The 19,791-nt window shown below is 36.3% G+C and overlaps 4 protein-coding genes across 4 annotated transcripts; 3 read left to right on the top strand and 1 right to left on the bottom strand.

Annotated features, from left to right (window-relative positions):
• Positions 1-230: 230 nt before the first annotated feature.
• Positions 231-3,397, top strand: LOC143470391 (putative methyltransferase-like protein 25). The gene is made up of 3 exons (XM_076968500.1): positions 231-1,910; positions 2,268-2,400; positions 2,580-3,397. Exons 1-3 carry the CDS (start codon positions 965-967, stop codon positions 2,983-2,985), a joined length of 1,485 nt encoding a protein of 494 aa, XP_076824615.1. The 5' UTR covers positions 231-964; the 3' UTR covers positions 2,986-3,397.
• A 74-nt stretch (positions 3,398-3,471) lies between these two features.
• LOC143470390 (DNA-(apurinic or apyrimidinic site) endonuclease 2-like) lies at positions 3,472-6,163 on the top strand. The gene is made up of 6 exons (XM_076968499.1): positions 3,472-3,606; positions 3,757-3,840; positions 3,915-4,104; positions 4,318-4,464; positions 4,544-4,613; positions 5,065-6,163. The coding sequence occupies exons 1-6, from the start codon at positions 3,492-3,494 to the stop codon at positions 5,959-5,961; spliced, it is 1,503 nt and encodes a 500-aa protein (XP_076824614.1). The 5' UTR covers positions 3,472-3,491; the 3' UTR covers positions 5,962-6,163.
• Positions 6,164-6,224: 61 nt separating this feature from the next.
• Positions 6,225-10,462, top strand: LOC143470389 (sodium-dependent multivitamin transporter-like). The gene is made up of 13 exons (XM_076968498.1): positions 6,225-6,362; positions 6,438-6,639; positions 6,746-6,863; positions 6,982-7,088; positions 7,247-7,362; positions 7,508-7,648; positions 7,799-8,011; positions 8,305-8,385; positions 8,585-8,712; positions 8,901-9,070; positions 9,319-9,396; positions 9,569-9,692; positions 9,822-10,462. Exons 1-13 carry the CDS (start codon positions 6,226-6,228, stop codon positions 9,962-9,964), a joined length of 1,758 nt encoding a protein of 585 aa, XP_076824613.1. The 5' UTR covers position 6,225; the 3' UTR covers positions 9,965-10,462.
• Positions 10,463-10,921: 459 nt separating this feature from the next.
• LOC143470392 (ubiquitin-conjugating enzyme E2 variant 2-like) lies at positions 10,922-13,385 on the bottom strand. The gene is made up of 4 exons (XM_076968501.1): positions 13,233-13,385; positions 12,626-12,768; positions 12,297-12,419; positions 10,922-11,536 (listed from the first exon to the last, which is right to left on the bottom strand). The coding sequence occupies exons 1-4, from the start codon at positions 13,243-13,245 to the stop codon at positions 11,396-11,398; spliced, it is 420 nt and encodes a 139-aa protein (XP_076824616.1). The 5' UTR covers positions 13,246-13,385; the 3' UTR covers positions 10,922-11,395.
• Between the last annotated feature and the right edge of the window lie 6,406 nt (positions 13,386-19,791).

Genomic DNA, 19,791 nt, shown 5'->3' on the forward strand with positions numbered 1-19,791 from the left:
ATACGCACTCTGAAGTTTGAAATTCGGCTCCGACACCAAAAGAGGTTGGGAACCACTGCTCTATAGGGTTTGTGTTGACGTCCTAATGTTGCATGTCTGCCGCACTCCATGCTGGCTTCGCTCGCTATTGCGAGACACTCGGTTTAGTTATTTATTTAGTCTTTATATTTATAAGATATCCATGACTTCACCTTGGCAAACAAATGCGCACATGCTATTCTGCATACGACCTGTGCACAAAAACAAAACTTCTTACTTATATTGATGATTGGCTGGTTGCAAAACATTATGAGCGTGTTGTTGAACAATGCTGGCCTAGGGCTAGAAATCCGTGATCTTAAATAAGGGTTCTTCGGCAATTATATCCAGAAAAAAGTTACGAGCGAGCGTACCGGCAATTGTGTTCAACGACTGATGAATACCGTAGTTTGCCTGCGAACTGCTCTGCTATAGGCTATACAGCTTTTTATGTTTGTGTTAGTCTATGTATTGTCACTACAGGGAAGGGATTGAGCTATGAAAATCAAGTTACAAACCTTTGGACCTAAACCTCATATTGGAAAGTGTCACTCACGACCCACAGTAGCACAAGACTTGCACCAAGCCAAGTTTTGTTACGTTCACGACAATTTCTGTAGTTATAATAAATAAACAAAGCAAAGTTGGTTATTTGAACACTAATTTATACAAACAAACTAAGAATTAAGGCTTTTGTGATCATTGTTAAAAAAATTGTGTCTTTGCATGCATGATTTCACATAAAAAACTGTTACACATTCCAATCAAGTAGGGTATAATACTATGTTGCATACTTGTGGTATTCAAACTACCTAAATCATAGCTTTATTGCTCACTGCATTATGGTTAATATAAGTCCTCTGAGGCAAGATCTAAGATTAGGTTATATAGCTATGTATAGGCTAATGTTTTGCTATACATAGTATCACTGACATTGTGTTCGAGTATGGGAAAAGATGCTGAAAGCCTTTATTCTTCTATGACGCATATACAACAATACATAACGAAATATGGAGAATTGGGCAATGCTCATATGGTGGAATATTTCACTAAGGATCACTGGAATAATCTCTTGCCACAGGATCTGAGAACTGACTTAATGAAACTCAGTGTGGATCAATTATACACTTTGCCACTTGAGCTGAGTTGCAGTAATGTTAAAAACTTTGAAAAAGATCCAAAAGCAACTGTATCTATAGGGAAAACTTTATTAAGTTTCATTCAAGAATCTAAAGTTTGTCACTTGGGAGCACAGGATATTTTGACGAACATAAATGACCTGAAATCAGCATTGAATTACACGCGTACTGGGCAAATGGACAAGCAACTGGCAAATGTGAAGTCAAAAGAATATATGTGCCAAAAGAAAGCACACGAAATCACAGAAATGTCACCAGTGATAGATGCCCTGTGCTGTCACTGCAACACATCAAAAGTGTTGGATGTTGGCTCAGGTAGAGGCTACTTGAGCACTTTCTTGTCCTTGCGATATCAATTAGATGTGACTGCTGTTGATTGCACTGAAAATAACACAATTAGTGCCAGTCTCCGAGCAGAGAAATTTTTTAAGTACTGGAATAAGCGTTTAAGTGGAAAGAAAAATATATCACAGGCCTCTGTGACTGAAGTAACCACCAGTCAAAGACCATCTGCCGCAGTGCCCAGTTTCAAATCAGCTTACGTCTCTTGTGACACTGAACTAGTTGATTTACAACCATCGGATACTGACATAACACACGGATGCGTCATTGTTGGACTTCACACGTGTGGAGATTTAGCGTCAACAATCACCGAACTGTTTGTGAAACATTCGTTCATCAAAGGCTTATGTGTTGTTGGTTGTTGCTATCATCACCTTACCGAAAAGTATGATCAGACTGAGCACGAAAGAGGTATAGATGCATTATGATGATATACAGACATATCCTATACATTATGAGTGTATTGTGTATGTATCTTTTAGTTAAACATATTTCTGAAACAGTAAACACCATATGCACATACATAGATCAAAACCCATCTTAAAATTGACATAGTTGTGTCACAGGAGGTTACATGCTTTTATATGTCAAACTTTTTACGTCATAGTTTTTTTAGTTGTGATGTTGGGTTAATGGGTTGTACCAATAATATCAAATACCTCCCAAAACAATATGATATTTCTCAACTAAACATACTAACAATATACATGTGTAAATATTTTATATATATATACTGGAATATAAGTAATATTTACCATGTTATTTCAGTTGGCTTTCCACTTTCGTCTTACTTGAAAAATCAGCATGTGCATTTGGGGAGAAATATACGAATGGTTGGTTTAAAAGCACCGGAAAAAGTGGCCGTGTCGGATATTGCTCAAATGAGTAACAGTTCTGAAAGGTTAACATTGATTTTTTATTACGTACAAAAACTTAAGTACCTTACCGTCTTTTGCCACTTCTACTGTATTTAAATAATGTTACTTTTATGTTTTGCGTGAAAATGTAATTTTTGCTTTCTTCACATAATGTGACATTTTAAGTCTTTTATAACCGATGTGTTTATTGTTTATCTGATAGGTCACTCTTTTATCGAGCAATTTTAACAGTGATTTTGCAAGAAGAGTTTCTAATGGATATTAGTCGTAAAGATATTTGCATTGGAAAAGTCTTTTCAAAATCAAAAAGCTTCATTGATTATGTACAACGCTCAGTAAAAAAGCTCAACCTTAACTGTGACAAGCTAAGTGATGAGAGAATAATGGATTACTTACACAAATTCCAACCTCGTTTTAAAGAGATCATCGCCTTCGCCATGATGAGACAATTTTTGGCGCCTGCTATTGAAGCATTGATTGTTCTTGACAAACTTTGTTACTTATTGGAAAGTGCCGAGTCCTTCAATATTTCGCAGTGTCATGTTTCTGAAATTTTCAATCCTATAAAATCTCCACGAAGATATGCAATTGTTGCTTTCAAATCGTAGCAGTATCTGTTTTTCATTGCACAATTGAACATGTTTATCTTCGCGCCCAATACAGTATATTAACTTCATCAAAGGAGTATGCTTAGCACAGAAACAAAACCAACACTATTGGAATAAACTATCACTATAACGAAATAAGACCACGATCACTAAGTACGGTAAAATTAGAAAACTTATTGCTTTTGATGGAATTATTTTGGCAATTTTGAACTTATTACAGTGATGATGTTGTTCTGTCAATGATATAAGAAAATGTTGCTATTATTGTTTATTCTGCAAGTTATGTCCTGACGCCATTATTTATATTTTATCTTTTTACTGATTTTACCGATTTGATTCATTATCACTGAAATATTTATCATACATATGGTTTAAGACTATGTTGAAAGTTGATTTTAAATTTTCGTCACAGTTTTTACAACATTTTTAATGATACGTTTTGTGATGTGCTACTGAGCTAAATATATGATGATGTTTTGATCATATACCTCCTATGGTATTGTGCAATGAAGATTGTCACTTGGAATATAAATGGTATTCGGGCAACCAAAAAATCATTTAAAGAGATTTTAGAAAAGACAAATGCAGATGTGCTCTGTTTGCAAGAGACGAAGATAACAAGTTTGTTTGTCTTTTCTATCAATTTGTATAACACAGATTTCCTGTTCATAAACACGGTTTAACTTTTCAATACCGGTTAAGTTAGATATGTGTAGGAAATGAAATCACAGTGAACTTATTGCCATTTGTGAACGCTCATATCATATTTAGGAGATCAGCTTGAAAGTGAAATAGCCATAATTGATGGATACAACTCCTATTTTAGCTTTTCCGAAGTTCGATCTGGTTATTCTGGTAAGAACATGTATTTCAATATCTTGCCAGATCAATATTTCACCTGGAGCAAACACTTGTGTTGCTTACCATAGGAGTCGCAGTCTATTGCAAAGATATTTACACCCCCATATCAGCCCAAGCTGGATTAAGTAACCTTTATGAATCAAAATCTGGCAAAGGAGCAGTCGGGTGCTATGGAAAATTAACCACAATATTCACACAAGATCGCTTAAAGGACCTTGACAGGGAAGGGAGAACGCTTATTACACAGTTTGAATTAAGGTTCGTATGTGATGTTTTAACCAATAAAAAGTGTTTGCAAAATCAATTAACACAAATATTGATGAGATAGAGGTTAAAGCTGTAATAAATTGGTAAACATCATGGACATGAATTATACCATCAACTTTTCTCCATTCTTTGTATTGTTTTGATTTGGCAAAGTATTTGTTTTTGAACAAATCTCATTACGAATTTCTTGACATATCACATAAGGAGTTCCAAGAATGAAACCTGCAAACTGACTCTGATCAATGTTTATTGCCCAAGAGCTGATCCAGAGAAGGAAGAGCGTAAAATCTTCAAACTCGACTTTTACAAAGCATTGGAAGAAAGAGCAAAAGCTCTGATTGAAAGTGGCAGGTTTGTCATCTTTGTCTTAATCTTAAGGCAAGAACAATGGTTCTATAGTGACAATTGAGAAATATTCACATTTTTGCAGCTTTGTGTGCATTGTTGGTGATATTAACACTTCTCACAAAGAAATTGATCACTGTGATCCAAATGACCCGGTAAGTGCCTCAATAATATGCTTAATCGAAATAAACAGAGCAATACAATACAATAAGCTCATTTATGATTCAGTGAGATGGGCCAGACAAATTAATCTTCCAGGGCTTAGTTTGGTAACCCCTGAGGTACAGTAAAGCAGAGGTGAATTCAACGCACCATTTTTCTTCAAAATGATTCTAAATTAAAAGACGTGCTTTATGGCTACGTTTTTTGTTTGGAGTCAACAAAATGGACGATCACTTACCAGAAAATATTGTAATTATTTGATGCTGTGTTAATTACTTTGCCTATGTACTTATTTTGCCTCTGCAAGTTGCAGCGAACCAGTTGGTTTCTTTGGGATTTGAAAGAAATCCAATAACTTTTTGTTGACCTGAAATTAGAACTTTGAATAGGTTGTATATAACTTGCAATAAAACTATACTTTTCTACCAAGTTTTGTTGTTGCAGATTGTCTTCTATGATAATCCATGCCGGGTGTGGTTGGATTCTTTTCTATATAAAAATGGTGACTACAAAGACATAGCGGCAGAAGTATCAGACACACGTAATCAGATTCTTGGACTGTTTGTTGATTCATTTCGATACTTTTATCCAAACAAACAGAACATGTTTACATGTTGGTGTACTACAAGCAGAGCACGTGAAACTAATTATGGCACCAGGATCGATTACATTTTCTGCGACACAAAATTAGTTCCAAGATTAAAATCATGTGAAATACTGACTGAGGTTTACGGCTCTGACCATTGTCCAGTTGAAGCTGATGTTGAAGCAGAAGTAGTTGGAGCTAAAATCTGTCCAGTCCTCTGTAGTTGTTACATGCCTGAATTCGCTGGTAGACAGCGGAAAATATCACATTTTGTCCAGAAAATGCAAACGGTACCTTCAAAAACCTCTACTTCAGAGACAAGCTTAACTAAAAAGCGTTTGCTTAATGAAAGCCGTCCTGTCGGTAATCTCAAAAATGTAAAGAAGAGAAAAACTGGACAGTCAACATTGACAAGTTTCATAAAAAATAAAGAAGTTAATAGCACCAAAAACAATAAAGTTGAAGAGAAAGTTGTGCCAGCTATGCATAAATCAGATGTTAAACCTTCGAACACAAATTCAAAAGTTGGAAAACCCAGTGATTCAAAAGCATCACAGTTTTGGAAATCAGTTTTGAAGGGACCTGAACCACCACCATTGTGTGCAGGCCACAGTGAGCCATCTGTTTTGCGTACTGTAAAAAAGGACGGGCCTAATCTAGGGCAAAAGTTTTACTGTTGTGGAAGGCCTGATGGCCATTCTTCAAACCCAGAAGCAAGATGTCAATTTTTTGTGTGGGTAAAGAACAAAAAATAAAGAAGAAAATGCATCAAATTACTTTTCTGTCATCGTAGATAATTGACATGGTGTTACTATAAATAAAATTAAAGTTTTCTGCACACTTTACTGTTTTATTGATTATGACCATAAAGGCTGAATTTGGTTAGTGCAAAAAAGGTGTAGTTTGTTATGTAATTATGACATTTTCCAATTATCACTGTATTCCCCCTTTTTTCAGTGCTGACTTGTAGGTTAGGTGACCTTTCTGGCAGGTCAACAAATCAAATTTAATTTAGACAAATGGAGAAGCAGTATTTTGAAGTATGGGATTATGTGATATTTTCAGTTTGTCTTCTAAGTTCACTTGCTATCGGAATATACCATGCTTTTGCAGGCGGCCAACAAACCACCACCAACGAATTTCTTATGGCAGATAGGTATGTCTCCCTTCTGCTAACTTGTTTGAAATGTGAAAATATTTCATGTTAATCCAAATTTACTTTACATCACAGGAGAATGAACTACGCCCCGGTGTCACTTTCGCTTCTGGTAACTATTATGTCCGCTATCACTGTTCTTGGGGTACCATCTGAAGTATTTCAACACGGCACAAGCTACGGAATGTTTTCATTTTCTTATTTCATTTTCATTCCGATTGTTGCACATGGATTAGTCCCTGTCTTCTACGACATGAAAATTACATCCGTCTATGAAGTTAGTTCCTACCTTTGTTGAATAGGACATTATTTTTATGCTTATTCCTGTTAATGATGTTTTTCCTTATCGGTAAAAGATTTTAAAGATAACCTCTTTTTAATAGTATCTTGGCCGTCGTTTCTCAAGGGTTGTTCGCCTCTGTGCGACGGTGGCTTATATGGTGATGATGATTACATATATGGGAGTTGTGCTTTACACGCCTGCCCTGGCTATAAATGCAGGTTTGTGTGGTTTGCTGTCGTATATATTTTCTCTACGTAACAAATTTATGTTTTTTACAAGATCACCATGCAATGAAAAATAGAAATTCTAATGCTGGGTTCTGTTTCTTCATTGCAGTTACGGACTTAAATGTGTGGGTATCAGTAGTTGGACTTTGTGTAATATGCACCATCTACACAGGACTGGGTGGGCTGAAGGCAGTAATATGGACTGACGTGTTTCAGGTATCATGCCAAATTGTCATGTGTTGCATTATAAGAATTGCTTTTTGTTGAGAAATGGGTGTTTTACTGATAGATGATATCACTGACATTAATTGTTATTACTGCATATTGGCTTAGCTTATGGTTACCCATTTACAGCTAGATCATTTATTTTTAAGGCAATTGTGATGCTGCTGGCACAGATAGTTGTAATCTTTATTGGGAGCAGTAAATCAGGCGGTTTCAGCACCATCTTCAAGCTAGCTGCGGAATCTGGGAAACTAGCACCCCTGAAGCAAGTATTGTTGTATATGGTAATGGAATTATATACCATTATACCTATGCCATTGGGTTTCTTCACATGCCATGCATTGCATGTTCATTAAGTGACATTTCTTATCTTATGACACAACAGCAGATTTAATGACCCTTTTTTGCAGTTTTAACCCATCGCCTCTGGTCGCCCATACATTTTGGGCCCTGACTTTCGGTGGTACGTTTTTATGCATGGGAATATATGGCGTAAACCAGACAGCCGTGCAACGAGTAATTAGCTGCAAATCTAAAAGACACGCTCAAATGTAGGCAAACTTGACATGACTTTTCATCTTGAAGAATCTTTTTTTTCCAGCTGATACTGTTGGTTGAAGCTTTGCACATAATATTACGCATATAAGTTTTTACTTCATTTGTGGTAGTTGCTCCTGATACTTTTATACAATTTTTCCCAGCACTGTTTACCTCAACTTCCCCCTACTCCAGCTAGTGATGGTCATTGCCTGTGTCCTGGGTTTGGTGATGTTTGCAGAGTACAGGTGCAACAACCCGCTTGCGTACGGTGCTAAATCAGATCAACTTCTTCTGTACTACGTCATGAATGTGTTGGGTGATTATCCTGGGATTCCTGGACTCTTCGTTGCGTGTCTCTTTTGTGCATCATTGAGGTGAACTGGAAATTTTCTGAAATTGCTTTCTACACTACACTTTCTACTTTTCACACTGTGTTGTATGATACAATCAATGGCAGCTTGTTAACTCAACTCTGTATTACTCCAATCAGCCATTGGTCTTCCCTAAACTCTTGCATGATAATATCGTTAATGCTACACCGATTTTGGAAAACTTGAAGTAATTTAATTGATCCGTTTAGCTTCCAGTTAACGAAGAGAATGAGCTTCCATTGTTTTCATTTATCTCAGACGTGGTCTTCAATCTTAAACTCATTTATACTTTGCAGCACCATTTCATCCTGCTTTAGTTCATTGTCAACCGTGGCATTAAGGGACATCATCCAGCCCAATATTAACCTCTCAGACCGGTAATGTTTGTTCCTAGTTATCTAACTAAAAATCGCTATCATTTGAAGACAGATTGCATATTGCAAGTTAATAGGTCATAAATAACTAAGTAAATAGTAAGTACAGTAGTAGAATTTTGTAAAATAATGCATAATAGAGGGTTGGAAGTAACAAGTTCTTTCTCATCACGTACTGTACATGGTCATTATATTTGCTTAGGGCTGCAACGTTTCTTTCCAAATGTCTCATTCTCTTTTTTGGTTTATTGTGTTTCTTGATGGCGCTTGTTGCTTCACAGCTGGACAGTGTTTTGAAAGCTGCATTGAGCATTCTTGGGATTATGGGTGGTAAGGGTAGTGTTTTAAACTGTGATTATCAAAGCTATGTTTTTTTTACACATGGTAAAACATGATAAAATACATTTTAACATAATAATGGTCTGCACAAGCAGACAGTTCAAAAGGTTTCCTAAGTAAACCATGCTGAATGCTTTTGCTGAAGTTGTTGTCTGTATCGTGGTCTTGCTGTACAACAGGACCAATGCTAAGCCTCTTTATTCTTGGAATGTTTTGTCGTTACATTAATTCGACCGGAGCATTGAGTGGATTTCTGGTATCAAGTGCTATTGCATTCTGGATAGGCTTTGGTGGTCTTGCCTACAGGATGGGTGTCCCAAGGATGCCTTCACCACCTATTCTTGACCATGTAAGAAATAAACTGAAGAAGTTAATTGTTCCAAACTTTTTTGTTAGTTATTTGTAAACAAATTTACTGGTATAGACCGGTTTATAACTCTTGCTTTTGAACCTGTCTTGTATGCTTATCTAGTGAAGTTGTAAGATGCGCTGGCGACACTATTACTCTCACTGTATCTTGGTATAATTATAGCGCCGAATTACTTGTAATGTGGTAGCTTTACAGTGAAAGTAAAACTTAATTCCATAACTTTTTAGAGTTGTGCACCTTTGACAAATTACACGAGCACAGTGACATCTGCTATCGTTGACCAAACAACTGATGCTGATTTATTGGTAAAATTATTTCCTACGACTTTTACGTTTATGTTTTATTGACTCCCTTCTGTGATACGTTTATGTAAATTTCAGCATTCACTTACGATTCATGATTTTTTTAGTTGGTTATGTAATAACTGACTGTACTATTATAGCTACTTCTAATGTGACATGTGTTGGGTATTTGCAGGTGCCTGCAGTCAATACGTACTACGATGGAATCAACATTGTGTATAAATTGTCTTACATGTGGTACAGTGGCATGAGTGTGCTTGTCTCCTTTGTGGTGGCATCGTTTGTGTCATTGGTGACAGGTATTTTGTCGATTTCAATTTCGTGATATTAACCTGTGTCTTTCTGTAACTACCAACCAAGTATAATTTATTGAAAATTTTGCAATGAATACAAAATCTCGTAATTAGAAACCTATTTTCAACACAAAGGTCGCGAAGAAATCCTTGATGAAGAAGCCTTGCATCCCCTTTTTCGTGCCGGTGGTTACTTTGGCCCAAAGACAAATCAACCAAACAAGGAGGAATTGATATCTTTAGAAACAAAAATATCAACTCCTGGTATTACAACATGAGTGTCAAACATTTGGTACCATCTAATGTGCAGCTTTGATTTTGTAAAGCCTTCCATTAAACATTACTGTGATTTAGAAGTTCCACTTGTTACTTTCCTAAATTATGTACACCATGCATTCTGCGTTCCGGCTAATTGTGCATTATCCGCTACAGAAGTTCAAAAAATACCATCTAAATCTAGGTTATATATACACCATTACACATTATTGAGCCAAAGCAACCTATATGCTTGCTAATTGTTTTTCTACCTTTCTATTGTGCCTCATTACCTAACCTTGTGTTGCTTTTTTGTTTACCTTAAATGTGTGTTGATGCTGTGAGTGCTACACATCAGAGGTACTTATAACCTTGAAAGACGTGAACACTGTATAAAGTTGTGCAGCCTAATGAAGTCTGGCAGTCATACCTCGGAGAAAAAACTACTGATGTTTATAAAAGATAATTGTTTATCTGTTGTGTTGGTAATGAAATACATTACGCTAAAACTGAGCGGTCTTGTAATATGGTGCTCACTGGTTGAAACCTCTCTGCATTTTACTACTTTTAACAAGTTACGTTCAGCATACATAACAAAACTGCTGCACTGTCACAGCTGTGTTGTATACTAAAAATGCAACTCAATTTTATGAGAGTTTTGTAACAAACTCTGCCTATTCATGTGATGAAGTTATTTTTTGACATTCCTATTAATCTGTTTTTAAGGAGATTTCAGGGACCAAAACGGTCTTAAATTTCATACTTTTGCATTGACATTAAACAGCTAGTCTTTAAAGTTGCGGTCGCCAAACCTTAAAAACACTGCACATAATGATCCTGCCCAGAATTTTAGTAATTCAGCAGTTGCAAATTAAAATTTCATCAAGTTGCATGGAGCGCATATAGTACGGCCGATTGTAAAAACCAAAAAAAAAACTCAAATTTCCTCAAAGAAATAAGCGCAAGTGACAAACATTGAATATGATGTGGAATATTTTTAATAGTATGATTAATACCAGATTCTAAACAAGTTCGCAATAGATAATATGCAAAACCAGGGCACAGAAGATATAGTGGTTAGCTAAAAGAGCTTCAAAAAAACCATGACAGTATGAGTGAAATCATAAAAACAGTTTGCAGCAAAATGGTACAATTACCTAACATCAACATTAACGGCTGCTGTTAGCCAATAACTAGCATTGGCATAGGCAATGTCACAAAATGAATACAACAAATGGTTTACATGCAAACCAGTCAAATACTTGAGTTCAAATACCTCAGTTCCAGAACACAATAAAACTACTTAGATTTTAAGCATTTTTCAAGTTGAAAGATTGAAATTCATGATGCTCACACATTAAAAATATAAGATCCTAGTTGTGGGGACAATTTACAGCAAATAACTGACGTAATAGATGTTGAATACTCGCTGCACATTTTCTTAAAACAATTAATTAATATTCCATATTCTCTGGTGGCTGCTTTAACTTTTGGTAAGACCTTTCTGTCATAAGGCGACGAATTTCTTTTAAAAGTGATTTCATTGTGCAACTTTTGGTCCAGTTCAACAAGTAATGAAATCTTCTACTATCAATCTGAAAAACAAACAGTACCTAAAAGTATAGGAAACAATTGCATTACTGATAAGGACAGCTGTGTGTGTATGCAATGTATATAACTGGCTTCAGTAATAAGAAAAACATTGGAAAGTTTACCTTAACAAACTTACTTAAAACTTTGGTGATTTGGGTAGATTTTACATGTAGTTACTTTGACTTAAAAAGCCAAATTGACCTGAATTATTTCTCCTGCCTATCCCTCATATATTAGGTGGTGAATCAATATTACAATACATTCACAGCTACTACTATTAATGAACATTAATACGATACTCCATGCTAGCCATTACCCTGATGCAGATGTTTCAAAAAAAAACAGTAGACTAATAAAATCTTTCTTGTCAATCAAGAACTCCCATCCTTCTAATAACTGAAATATACCCAATCTCACATAAGTACAAACAAGCAATAGCATAGCCAGTACTATACAGCACAGGTGTAACCAATTCAGTTTTTTTCAAACTTGAGTCGAGTCATGCCAAGTGGCTGTCTGACGGGGTGAGGAGTCTACCGAATCAGACTTTTTGTATTTCGTCCAAAACTGAATTTTCGGCATTTAAAGAAACCAAGCTCTGTCGGCCAAATTGCCATATTTTCAATTTGTAACCGTTTGTATCATGGACGTGAACTAATTAATGCCTACCAACTGTGGTTTATAATCATCAAGAAAAGCGGAAGATAAAACAGCATACACTTAGTAGCGAGATACTTAGTAAAAAATCTTGCAATTACTTACGTGACCTGTTGCTGAAACAAACGGTAAGTTAACTTTAGTGTTGAATTTTACTTCTGGTGCAACCTTGGGATATTTTTCTCCACAGTGTAAGACAAGTTGGTATATCCTTCCTTCAAATACTGTCTGGGGAGATATGTAAACAATCAAGTACACTTGGCTTGAGGTGAACTTTTGCAATCAGTAATCAGACGACTTGAATGGAATGGATTGTTATCGCACAAAATAAAACATAAACCTAAAACACGGTGATGGCAATACATCCAGTTGCATAGATTGTGGAACATGAGACAGTTTAATGTGTATTTGCACAATGACATAGATTTCGATACCTTTGGTGGTCCAATTATAGTTCCAATCCACTTTGTCAATGAAGAATCTTCATCATCACACAAACCCCAGCTGATGGTGCCATCACCTTCACCTTTAATTCCTTCATCAAGTTCTTCGAGGAGAACAAACGTCCGAGGTTTCTCTGAAATTATAATCTGACAATGAAGTGACAATGCCTTCTAGGACTTTTAGGCAGGTTTACGAAGCTGAAAGGTTTGATGGTTATTCCAATCGATCTCAAATTGGACTAACGATAAACATTTTTGATTTATTCATATCTCTTAAATATGAGAAAAACTTCATTCCGTCACAGGCAATAGGTAGAAATGTTTGGTACAGCCTTCTACATAAAATTTTCAAATTTGAACAATTTGAGTTGGGAGAAGCCCTTGAAAATTACTTGCTCATTCGCTGGGGTTTACCTGCACACTTAAATGCCATCTACTGCTCGTTGTCAGGAAGACATCCCTGAATTACATGAGAGGCACTGGGACTCACAATTTTATCAGCTCAAAAAATGCAACGATACAAAAACAATAAAACTAACATTTTACACAAACTTGCAAATAACTGTATACATATAAATCAACATCTCACAGAACATACCACAAGTGCTCATTGTGATCAACTTCGAAAAGAATCAATCACACCTATAAACTTTAAACTTACAGTGTTATGCTATTGCATTTGCACCTGCATGCACAAAAATAGGTTTTTAGTCTTTCTTTGAAATGTACCTCTTCAGCAAAAAAGCTGCAGATAACATGGAATTAAAAGTTTATTCACAAAACTATAAGACATGAAAGCATCCAAAGCGATAACACTAGCACAGAATGAAACCAACTATCTGGTGCGGTACATCAAGTGCAATAAGACAGGATTAAAAATGAAAATACAAATGCTTTTTTTAAGTTCAGAATTGTATACAAATATGATTTTCTACGATCAATACACTATAAAATATAATAAAATGTACTTCAATAATAAATCTTTTCAAGTAAAATGTACAAAAATAACATCGAAGAAAAATAATTTTCACATGTATATTATGTACTTTTGATAAAGAAAGGCCGTACCATGAAAGCAGAAACTTAGCTGAATACGATTAAATACATCTCAATACTATCAAATCAATTTGAAAAGAGAACCCAGGTTTGCCGAAGTGTATTTCAAAATTTTGTAGCCTACATTTAAACCAAAATTCATCATTTTTAAAAGTTGACAACTAAGTGAAGGACATGGCTAAATTAAAAAAAAACGTAACATTAATTTCCGAACAACCTGTCTGAATCCAACTTTTTGCATTAGACAACAACAAAGTAATTTAATTCACATCTCATTAAACTACATCATACACGACATACAGCATATAGCAGTATTGCCTATTTATTCATTTTATTTTTGAGAGTGACTAGGCTATTTCACCGAAAAGTAGGTCACCCAGCCCACAGTTAAAGACAGGCGGTTAGTTAGCAAAATCTGAGTTATTTAGGGTCTTAACTATTTTATAACATTAACGTTAGCTTAACAAAAAACTGTGAAAAAGAGGTTTCAACGCACTATTTTTCCGGTAAAATAGTGGCAGCCTTTATTTTTCCTCCTAATTGTGGGTCGGACTGCATACTAAGCTATGGCAGTTTTTGCCAAGATTTCCAGGGTGTAAAAGCTAAATTCCGATGTGCATCGTAAGGTAAGGAAGGATGAATGAATGAATGAATGTAAAACCGTCCTGACTCCTGAATCGCGAACGTAACCGCACAAACTACCGTATTCACGCCCAACCCAAGTATAAATGAAATACGGTAGACCTAATAAGTAAAAGGCAACCACACGAGCTACAGGTTATTGTGTTCAGGAAAGAGTAGAGGTCGCACTATTTTGCGGAAAATGAGGAATTGATTAACGGAGGAGTACAAGTATATATTGGAAATAAATGTTATAATATTGCAATGATTCGATAATTCCCTTCCAAAATATTAAAAATTTCATTAATTCACATGTGATCAATCAAGCATGAAATGTAATCAGGCCAGTTCACTTCAATCGCTTGTCAGTAACGCACATGGGGTGCGGTAGTGTTTAGTTAGTTGCTCTGTTTAAGCATATGCTGTACTAGCTCTTGTTTTGAAATCATCGTAACTTGTTATAAACAGTTGTAACAGTGTGTTTCTATATTCTGCACATTATCGAGGTGTGAATAAAGTTTAGCATACCCATTCCTGTTTATCGTTGATTGTGACAGCCAAGTGCTTTTTTGGCATCCAACCAACCTTCGCACTGCCTCAATATAAACATAAATTAAAGCCAGAGTGTTAAACCGAACTTAAACCTTTTAACGGGATATTTTTGAGAAAACAAACCGGAACTAGGATCTGTATCTGATCCCACACCATGCCTTGGCTATTGCAGTCGAAGATGCAAAATTCCAAACTGGAGACCAATCTTTCTCGGCAATGACCACCTTGCTAAGTGCGGTAACTTTAGTTACTTACTTTAACGAACAGTTAATTGAAACGTGTTTCTGATTATTACCAACTATAGCCTGCGGGTTTACTTATTCTAAAATGTGAGAAGCCCTAAACCAAGAAATTGTCATCCCTCATAAAATTTCCTGAGTAAAAGCAGCGTTATTATGAGCAGAGCAGCTGAAGAAAATATAAGCGGCAATTTATTCGAAATTTTGATAAATCTCAAAGTTACGAAACTTGTTGGAATTATTTTAATTTTCATACTCACCTTGTCCGCTAGATAGCGGCAGGACATCGCGTTTATTTGCCGAAAAAGTCATTGTATTTTTCTCTGTTCCACAATTCGCATTTCGAGGCAGTCGTCTTCAAGATAAAGAAGTGTTGTTATTTTCCAATAAAATAATGTCAAGTTAGACGCAGTCTTGGGTAAGAGATAGCTCAACATATACAGACCTATAACATAATGTCCTTTGTTGCGCTATAGCAGAGGTCAGGAACCTATGGCTTGCGAGCCAGATCTGGCCCTTTTCATGATGGCATCTGGCACGCAGATAAATCTAAGCTCGCATTTTTTAGAACGATTGTTACGATAAAAACTTTTCTGTAATTCTAAGTCGCATTAACAGTAAGAAGCATGTTATTAATGAGTAAATTCAGACATTTTCCGTTATCTAAAATTGTTGGTTTTGCTGAAAAATGTACACGTTAGTTGCATTGAGTGTTGAAAAATATTATACGACTCTCACTGAAATAGAATTAAAAATATGTAATTTTCATGGCTCCCTTAGCCAAAAACGTTCTCGACCCTTGCGCTATAGGATAACAAGAATTGCTTGTGTAACCATATAAAGCTGGGTTTATTACAAAATTTTTCGTTCCATCTCAAAAAACTCTTAAACGGTTCCATCAAAAACCAAACTTGGAAGGCAAATTATAGTAAGTTGTTATTTTTTGAAACGGCAACTAAATAGATACAGACAATGGTAAAATAATACCCAGTTAATAAAACGTCTACCCTTTAATATTGTTTCAATTATTGAGTGGTTTTTGTTTAAATTACTTAACACATTTAAATGTCAGGTCATAAGAGTTTCCCCGTATCCTGAGGATTTGTTTTGTCGTAACAGACAATCAGATCTTTCGTTGTAATAATGTTTTACGCTGATACTTGACGTCTACTTACGTTTACGCTGGTTGTAATAATGATTCAAGCGACGTGCATTGTATGGGTGAAATGGGGTGACTTTACACAGCACAGCAGCAATACGACCGACCGATAGTTATTTCTTAATTGGGCTGTAGATAATCAAAATAGAGATTTTTAAATCTTTTTTTAAGTCATCCGCGGAATTTCACCGTTTTAATTGCTTTCCCTTATCTTTTACTTCACAGTTTTTGTATCTATCTCATTCATTACCTTCGTTCGAGCAGGACGGCTCTTTAATTTTCCATCGCATACATACAGAGTATAATGTATTTTACTTATGGTTTTAGGATACTTTTTATAGGTATATCGCTTTTGTTTTTTCTAGTTTTCATTTCTGATCGTGTTTTTATTTATTTTAAAAGCCTGATTATGCCTAATTGAATAGACGAAATATGTTTCTGATTTTAACATTGCACAAATCTACTCGGGTTTTATTTTCCTTTTACAAAGCCAATGCAGGATTGTCGCCCTCGGTGGTCGTTTGTGTCTCACCGGCCACCGTTGAAATACGTATTAAGTGTTGATGTAAGCCTTCGTTTTAATATAAAATCAGAACTCTGTCACTTTTACCCATAAATACGGACCGACTGGTCATTATTGCACGTGAACAGCCCATATAAGGCCGCCCGCAGCGTGTATGCACGTGCGTACCATTTATCTGCTTTGTGTTCTGAATTTACGCACATTAGACTTGATAACGTGTTGGTTTCAGATTCATATTTGTTACCAATGACGTGACACGTATTTCAAGCGTAAAAATCCAAAACTTTCGCGTTCCGCACATTCTGGGCAAGGTGGAAAAACGAAGGAATTTTTGGAAAGGCTTTTAAAAACTTTTGCCCATTCCTTTCTGAACGCAATCTTAAGTAGGCTACGTCACTGATTAAAACGTCTTATATCGAACAAAATTACTTTTTGCTTCGTGTTGAATAATATAAAGGCCACAAGAACCGAACATAATCACTCTGTGTCCACTATTAGAGATTACTTAGTACGCAAGCACACTGCCTTGTATGGCCTTTACGCACCTGTGCAGCAAATGAGAAATGCGGTATACAAGCAGAGAATTTGATAAAGCAAATGGTTATTTTACCAGCAAAATGTAACGTTGAAACGAATACAGAACTTACGCAACACCAGCTTTGCTTATCAAAAACTTGGTTGATCTCTGCAAAACGCAAAATAGGCGGATTATACGGCGTTATACAAAATTGTTGCATGTGGCGTTTTAAAATTGTCCGCTATAATTTGCCAGCTACTGTTCGTATAAATTTGAGAACACAATTTATTTCGTGGCGTGAAAAAGATTTTGCGTTCGCCCATTTCGGCCGGGTTTGACAAGCGCGCATATTTCAGACCAGGAGTTCCAAAAATATCCCCTCAACGCCCCTGGACACAAAGTTGATTTACAGAGCACAGTACAACTGTATCATTACCAGGATATAAAACGATTTAATGCATGCCATTCGAAATTATTCTGTGGGCGCTGGTATAATCGGTCAAAGTACAGTTCATTTTATCTTTAATTGAGTGCTAGTTTGAGGTTTTGTAATAACTAATAACACACTTTGAAAACGTTCTCATTGTGTTTATTTTACGACAGGGTTATAATTGCACAGTTTCTTTTGCTCGAACTACTGTCAATCGCATAATATAAGCACAGTCTTCAAAGACACTGATAATTATATGTAATTAATAGCAGTCAAACCGTGCATTTTACGCCAACGTTGAAGCCTATTACACCGGCGTGTAATCCGACTGTTTTCAAGAGAAGTAATGGATAGCTCTTCAATATTTGTCCTTGAGCTACCAGATACAGACAGAGTACAGTATTGAAAAATTCTACATTCCACGCGTTGGGCATCTATGTTAGGTTAGCAACCTAAATCGTGATCAAGCACTTAGCAAAGAAGTTGTATACAACGTATAAGCAAAGAGTAAGGCAAGAAGATGAACACCACAGATATTATGTCACATTTAGCAACGGCGGATTATAAAACAGAAGATAAGACTTTCTACACCTCCAGCGCTATTACTACAATAAAGACTCGGACCAGGATTAACTTTGCTCCAAGCACAAGTACGTCAACGGGAAGTGTGGCAACGAACAATGCTTCTCAGTTTTGGGCATCAGAAATTTTCTATGGAGGATCCCACGTTCTGCAAGGCATCGTAATTATACTTTTGGTCTTAACCGCTTATCTGGCCTGTGTGACGTCGTTTTATCTGTACAAGTACCAGCAGCCCAAGCTCAAGCTCTCCAACTTCCTGCTGTGTTTAGCATCGATTTTGCTATTTGCACAGTGCTGCTGGTTCCAGCCTGAAGTGGTTATTACCTCGTACACTTACCAGTTTTGCATCGCTTACTCAGTCGTAAACATCATTCTGGCAACGGTTGCCAAAACTACCATATACGTTATCCTGTGGGTTAGACAGAATTTCATCTACACCAATCCATTGCTGACGCTTGTAGGGGAACACTTCCGCGTAGTTGGAAAGATAGTTCTTTTTGGAATGCTCATTTTCGCCGCTTTCCAGTTGGGGTCACTGATTGCAATCGTGCCAAAGGCTGTTCCGGGTGGATGCATTTTACCAAAACTCTTTGGATGTTTGATCGTAATTACACCTTTGACGTTTTGCATTTCTTCTGTTTTCCAAGTTGCCCTCCTGCTGTTAACACTGTACCCTGTTTTGAAGCACATTCGCAAACACAGTAAAAGCTCCATCGGTGCGCACCTGCGTCCGGTAGCTATCAGGCTATGCGTGTGTACAGGGATTTGCGTTGCCACAGACACGTTGTTTTTAGTTGGCACCAGGATAGCTTCATGGCGCGCTCCTATTAACTTTATACCGGTATGCTATGCCTTTGACATTGCCATTCACATCGCAGTAACTTTGTGTTCGTTTGTTGATTATCAACGTCGCCTTTAGCCCTTTTGCAAATTCGAACCTCACAAAAACAACAATTCCAGTCTTGAAAATTCGTCCAAAGTATAGATTTTTAAGCATGGCTCAATATTTTGCTATGCGACTTGCAGTCTATATTTGTGAATGCATGTTTTGTTTTGTTTTGTGTTTTTGTAAATATGTGCATATACTGTTTACGTGTTTTACTGTAGAAAGAAATGTTCCGAAATGTAAAAGAAATAATATCGGCCTCACTTAGACCAGCCTTTTAAGCTGTAAGACGTCATAAAAAACTGTAATGCAAATGATAACATGCTGCTGGTTTCTATGAAAATCGCCTTTCTATATTATTCGTTTCAGGGTTCACGATACTTCATGATTGTAAATTCCGAAGTTGCCATTTATTTTGTGTTAATCACACAAAAAATTTGTTTAAAATTTTTAGCTATTCCGTAGCTGGTTGGTCGTGCAAGTCTGAACGTTTAAAGACGAGCTTTCGGTGGAGTTCCTTGTCGAAGTTTTATCCAAAAAAGAAGAGTGAAGTTATGATTTGAAGAGTTTCAAAGTTTCTAAGCTGAGTTTG

Source organism: Clavelina lepadiformis, chromosome 9 (genome assembly GCF_947623445.1).
Source record: "Clavelina lepadiformis chromosome 9, kaClaLepa1.1, whole genome shotgun sequence".
NCBI lineage: Eukaryota > Metazoa > Chordata > Ascidiacea > Aplousobranchia > Clavelinidae > Clavelina > Clavelina lepadiformis.

Coding starts and splice junctions, on each gene's coding strand:
- LOC143470391 (XM_076968500.1), top strand. CDS start 965: ATGGGAAAAGATGCTGAAAGCCTTTATTCTTCTATGACGCATATACAA. Junction 1,911..2,267: donor TCAGACTGAGCACGAAAGAG/GTATAGATGCAT, acceptor ATGTTATTTCAG/TTGGCTTTCCACTTTCGTCT. Junction 2,401..2,579: donor ATGAGTAACAGTTCTGAAAG/GTTAACATTGAT, acceptor TTTATCTGATAG/GTCACTCTTTTATCGAGCAA.
- LOC143470390 (XM_076968499.1), top strand. CDS start 3,492: ATGAAGATTGTCACTTGGAATATAAATGGTATTCGGGCAACCAAAAAA. Junction 4,105..4,317: donor ATTACACAGTTTGAATTAAG/GTTCGTATGTGA, acceptor ATATCACATAAG/GAGTTCCAAGAATGAAACCT. Junction 4,614..5,064: donor ACTGTGATCCAAATGACCCG/GTAAGTGCCTCA, acceptor TTGTTGTTGCAG/ATTGTCTTCTATGATAATCC.
- LOC143470389 (XM_076968498.1), top strand. CDS start 6,226: ATGGAGAAGCAGTATTTTGAAGTATGGGATTATGTGATATTTTCAGTT. Junction 8,386..8,584: donor AATATTAACCTCTCAGACCG/GTAATGTTTGTT, acceptor ATATTTGCTTAG/GGCTGCAACGTTTCTTTCCA. Junction 9,693..9,821: donor GTTTGTGTCATTGGTGACAG/GTATTTTGTCGA, acceptor TTCAACACAAAG/GTCGCGAAGAAATCCTTGAT.
- LOC143470392 (XM_076968501.1), bottom strand. Junction 12,420..12,625: donor CTATAATTGGACCACCAAAG/GTATCGAAATCT, acceptor ATATCTCCCCAG/ACAGTATTTGAAGGAAGGAT. Junction 11,537..12,296: donor TTGTTTCAGCAACAGGTCAC/GTAAGTAATTGC, acceptor TTTGTTTTTCAG/ATTGATAGTAGAAGATTTCA.